General features: G+C 40.4%; 1 protein-coding gene across 1 annotated transcript; it reads right to left on the bottom strand.

The window, feature by feature from the left end:
* Window positions 1–2,815: 2,815 nt before the first annotated feature.
* LOC149143369 (putative WRKY transcription factor 20) lies at window positions 2,816–3,310 on the bottom strand (the record flags this gene model as incomplete). Its single annotated transcript, XM_089451790.1, has 1 exon — window positions 2,816–3,310. A coding segment is annotated over one exon (495 nt), but the record flags the coding sequence as incomplete, so codon positions are not given.
* Between the last annotated feature and the right edge of the window lie 2,264 nt (window positions 3,311–5,574).

Below are 5,574 nucleotides of genomic sequence, written 5' to 3'. Positions count from 1 at the left end.
TTCAGTGTGCAACTCTTGTGGAATCTCGGGTGCTCCCTTGTATTGATTTGGAGCCAGAGAGGGTCTATTCATCTGCGTCCAAAGGAATCTGTTCCGGTGTTGAGAAACTAGTTCACTGCCTTGGAAGATTTGGAACGTTGATTTAGATCCACTGTTTTGACCAGGCCGCAGATGATGTTCCTCGCTACCCTTTTTGCTGCCCCGTAGTGTGTGCTCGTGAATGATACAAACAATGCCACAAATTATCCAATAGAGTTCGAACTGGAGTGCCCTAATGCCTCTACGAAGGAGTTCCCAATTTGTAGACTTCACAGATTTTGAAATCAAGTTGTCACAGACAACCGCTACCTTAATTAGATGATTCCTGTGGCCAAAACAGGAGGGCAAATTTCGCTACTTCCTACCAAATCGAATCCTTGTGCTCAAACAAGAAAATCAAGTAGAAAGATTCACTGTCCTTCAAGCTGCGCCTGTGTCGAAACCAGAAAAGAAACCAAAAGAACTTCACTATCTTTCAAGGTTTTCCTTGTGCCCAAACAGGAATTCAGATCACAAGAACTTTGCACTGCTCTTCAGATGATTCTCCAATGCCAAAAAAAATTAGAGATAATAGAAAATGTGTCAACTAGGGTGGAATCTTTCACCACCGAAATTGACAAGAAAAAGGGGACTTAAAACCCTCAGAGCCGTAGGCTCAAAGAAAAATGAGATAATTGTCCCAATCCAATAATGCTCAAATTGAAATCAACCTTCTTGTATTTATAGATTTCCTTGAGAGGATCTTTCTCCTTGATTGAGTGAGGTTCACTCAAAACCCCAACATTGGGTTTCTTTGCCCAGTTGCCCCAAAACTTGCCCAAACATTAGGTATTTTTGGGTTTTTCAATGACTATAGCCTATGGGGATCGATAGGCTACTTCATCACTTGGGCAATTAATTTCTTAGAGACATTACAATCCCTCCTTCCCGACATTGCTTGTCCTCAAGCAATGACAAGTTCCGCTGTTGTCCGCTTTCTTTCCTTTCTTCAGCTTGATGCTTATTTTCAACCCATCTTTTAGAATCGGAAACAAGTTCATATTCATCATCATGACCATCAAACTCAAAGTCACCGCCATGGTTAATTTCTACATTTTCTGTAGATTGTTTGTCCAATCCATGCTTGGTGCCTCCAGGATTTTCCTTGGCGGTGTTAATATCCTTCACACAAGCATCAATATCACCAATAGTCACAGCATTTGTCTCTTCAATAACAAACTTTGAGCTATTTTCAAGTTTTTTTCTTAAATATGAAGCAATATTATGGCTGGAGGAAAACTCAGATAAGAGGGAATTTGACTGTGACCAAATGCACCCTTTCAAGTGCTTAATCTTCATTGGTTGGCCTGGGACCTCCTGAAACATCTGTTTATACATTTTCTTCCACTTAAGCCTAGGTCTGGAAATATTATTTACTTCAAATACAACACAGGACCTTGCCTTAGATGTATCATTGTCAATCACAGTCTCAGTATTCTCTATATGCTTAGTATCTCTTTACGTTTCAAACTTGTATCTAGCACTAAAGCTTGCTGAGTATCTTGTTCATCAGCAGACGATTCCTCTGTCTTTGCCTGTATCAAAAGAGACCTTCTGTCCCTTCCAGTGGACACCTGCAATTTTCTTGGGCTTGTCACAAATTCCAATCCCCTGTTTACCTGTTGCAGATTTATCCTGTACGAGATTACAAAGATTTTCTTGGTCCTCCTCACAAAATGCACTTCTGATGGTTGAAACTTGACCATTTCCCACTTCACTATACTGACTTTCTCTTAATGCTGCAGATTTCTTCACCTCGGACTTGGCTCCAAGAAGATCCATCATCATCATCATCATATGCAGCACGGATCTGATTCCATCATCATCATCATATGCAGCACGGATCTGATTCCATCATCATCATCATATGCAGCACAGATCTGATTTTTCTGTCAACATTCATCAGTTTGATTGCACTCATTTATAGTTGGAAAAGGGTTCTCACTCATGTAAACACAAACATAATCATCCTTTGAGAACTGTTTCAGTTTCTTACCCTCAGATGATACCCATGAATTTCTTTGAGCATTACCAGAAATCCTTAATTTAAGCTGGGCTGAAGCTGGAAGTATCGCATGTCGAAATGACAGTGAGTTGGGGACATATTGGGGTAAAAAACATACACGGGACATTAGGATGCACCATGGAGCCCACGACTGATGTAGAATAGGTTGTGCTTCCAGTAGGGGTGGCCACTATGACTCCATTAGCTTGAACTTTAGTTATAAGGTGATTGTGCCCATAATATTCAATCTTACAAAGGTAAGGATTGGAACCATGATCAACCACTTTTTCATTAAGGACATCAAACACCTTTCCTGGCACCATTGTGGAATATCCCATTACCTAGTCGCATTGGTAGTGTCTTGTAAACTTCATCTTCTGTAATATTGCCATGAATAATAGACTTCGAATCTCTTGGGAAATTTGCAAAGTGATGTGCAGTGCAAAATTCCAGAGAGCCAAGATTGAAGGAACTATCGGGGGAATTGCTCCACAAAATAGGTTTGAAGCATGAACTATCACATCATCCACACCCAAGCATGCAACAAAATCCACTTTCATGGAGATTACTGGCATACTGAATATGAAAGGTTTGAATGAAGCCAAAACCAGGGAGGATTGCAAACATGTCCTGCACCTCAGGCTCCACAAACATTCATTTTTTTGAAGTTCCCTGGTTGGTAACATTGACAAAACTCCCGGGCACAATTCTTGCATTTTTGTCTATGGTATACTAACTGCTTCTCTTCCTTGTTTTTGCCTTCGATTCATCCTCCTCTTTATCTGCATTATCTGCCCTGCTGGCTTGATCATCATCAGTACTTGAACCAGATGAATGTTCAGCACTTCGTTGTCCAACATCATATTCCTTAGTAGATGTCGAGGGATCTGAAATATTGGTATTTATTCCGCTTCTTCCCTTTGGATCTCTGGAAAAAACCTGAATATATCCATCAGTTTTGCCATCCATATTTTCATTCTTATCATCAAACCCACGTCTTGCACATCTCCTATCCTGAGCAGAGAGGTATGGCTGCACAGCATTAGACATACGACTACTAGATTGGGGTTTTGGATTATGATTGTGATCACCTTTGTAAACAATTTTAGTCACCTGCCCATCATGGGATCGTTCAACCTTTTTCTTTACAGGGTACTTAGGATGGGTACATTTACAGTAGCTGTGAGGGTACTCATTACCATTAACCTGTTTCTGTCCATGCGCCAATTATAGCCATTAGCACAAGGCCTTTATAAAACAGGATGAACTGGTGGTAAAGATTTCTGATTGGGTTCAGTAGATTGTGAAATCCGTTCAGGGCACCCAATTGTTTTATTATTTTCTGGTTGTGCTGGCATATTTTGTTGACGTGAAACTCCATAAATACTTCGATCGGCTTCTTTAATATATTCCATTTGAAATGGCATCGTTGCCATACTTGTTGAAGACATCAAAGGTGGGTAAGATAATGCATGAACTTGCATTTGTGGAAGGGTCAGGGCCTGTGCTTGTGCCTGAACATGTGCCAATACTTGCTGATGAGATATGCCAACAGAAGTCATTGCCTACTGTACCACTCAATTTCATGTCATTTTCCTTGTCCAACTCCTCTAATTTTGTAAGAGCCACTTTGTTCCGGTATCGCAATTTTTTTATAGTTTCCTCTCACTGCTTTTCTAGCTCCGCCACGATTCAGCATACTCACCAAAAATCGCTTCCAGTTGGTCCATCTTCACACATCTTTCATACTGGAAGGATTCCAGATCTGATTCCACTGTGGAGTGCTAGGGCAATTTTGCCTTTCTATTCAAGCAAGGGTTTTTCAAATCAATCTTTATAGTAGTGCATATTCATTAACAATAATGCATTTATAAGAATTTCAACAAGCATTTAATGTATATAGACCTGAATATAAAATTACCACAGTAATTCGGATACTTCAGTCAGAGCAAGACTTAAGCCGATTGTCCAATAAACATCAATTTAACCATCCAATAATCTACTAATATATGACTGATCTTTAATATCAGTAATTCATTCTTCAATTGTAGCTGGTGCAAACTACCATAATATCTACGCTAATTAAATTTCTGGACTGTTCTGTGCTTACATACGCAGATATCCGTTCATTGTCTTTAAACCCGTATGTCAACCCTAGCCCGCTTAATCCAAGTTTCGTATGGACAGGACTTCGCTGCCTTGGATAGAGTCTGTACTTGGCGCTGTGGAATAAACCGTGTCTTCCCTTCAATAGATCGAATTGTATAAAATTTGTTTGCTTTCCTACGGATGCCCGTAGCCAGGAAATGTCACGTCTAATTCGGCGTGCAACTCTTATGGAATCTCGGGTGCTCTCCTGTAGTGATCTGCAGCCAGAAAGGGTCTATTCTTCTGCGTCCAGAACGAATCTGTTCCGGTGCTGAGAAACTAGTTCACTGCCTTGGAAGATTTGGAACGCCATGAATTATCCAACAAAGTTTGGACTGGAGTGCCCTAATGCCTTTGCGAAGGAGTTCCCAATTTGTAGACTTCACAGATTTTTAAATCAAGTTGTCACAGACAGCCGCTACCTTAATTAGATGATTTCCTGTGGCCAAAAAAGGAGGACAAATTTCGCTACTTCCTACCAAATCAAATCCCTTTGCTCAAACAAGAAAATCAAACTGAAAGATTCACTGTCCTTCAAGTTGCTCCTGTGTCCAAACCAGAGTAGAAATAAAAAGAACTTCGCTGTATTTCAAGGTTTTCCCTGTGCCCAAACATGAATTCAGATCACAAGAACTTCGCTGCTCTTCAAATGATTCTCCAACGCCAAAACAGAATGAGAGATAATAGAAAATGTCTCAACTAGGGTGGAATCTTTCACCACTGAAATTGACAAGAAAAAGGGGTCTTAAAACCCTCAGAGCCTTAGGCTCAAAGAATACAGATATAATTGTCCCAATCCAATGATGCTCCAAATGAAATCAACCCTCTTGTATTTATAGATTTCTTTGAGGGGATCTTTCTCCTTAATTGATTGAGTCAGGTTCACTCAAAACCCCAACTTTGGGTTTCTTTGCCTAGCTGCCCCAAAACTTGCCCAGACATCGGGTATTTTGGGGTTTTCTCCCTTTATCAATGACTATAGCTTACGAGGATCGATGGGCTACTTTGTCACTTGGGCAATTAATTTCTTGGGGACATTACAAATCTCTGCTTACTTCAATACAACGTTCTTCCTTGATGTAGATTCTGTATGCTTTGGATGGGGTGCTATAACCAACAAAGATTCCTTTCATACCTGCAGGGTCCATTTTCTTCCTTCTGTCCTTGGGAATATGAATGTAGACAGGACATCCAAAAATTCTGAGGTGATCAACATTAGGCTTCTTCCCAGTAAATGCTTCTTCCGGGGTCATATTGTCAAGAATTCTGTGAGGGCTTGTATTTTGAATGTAGACCACTGTCATAGAGGCCTCTCCCCATAATAACTCGGGAAGATCTTGGTC

Source organism: Pinus tabuliformis, chromosome X (genome assembly GCF_031772625.1).
Source record: "Pinus tabuliformis cultivar Carrire ecotype Pingquan chromosome X, CPIR1, whole genome shotgun sequence".
NCBI lineage: Eukaryota > Viridiplantae > Streptophyta > Pinopsida > Pinales > Pinaceae > Pinus > Pinus tabuliformis.
The sequence above is the reverse complement of the archived record's forward strand: the minus strand, read 5'-3'. Positions and strand labels throughout refer to the sequence as shown.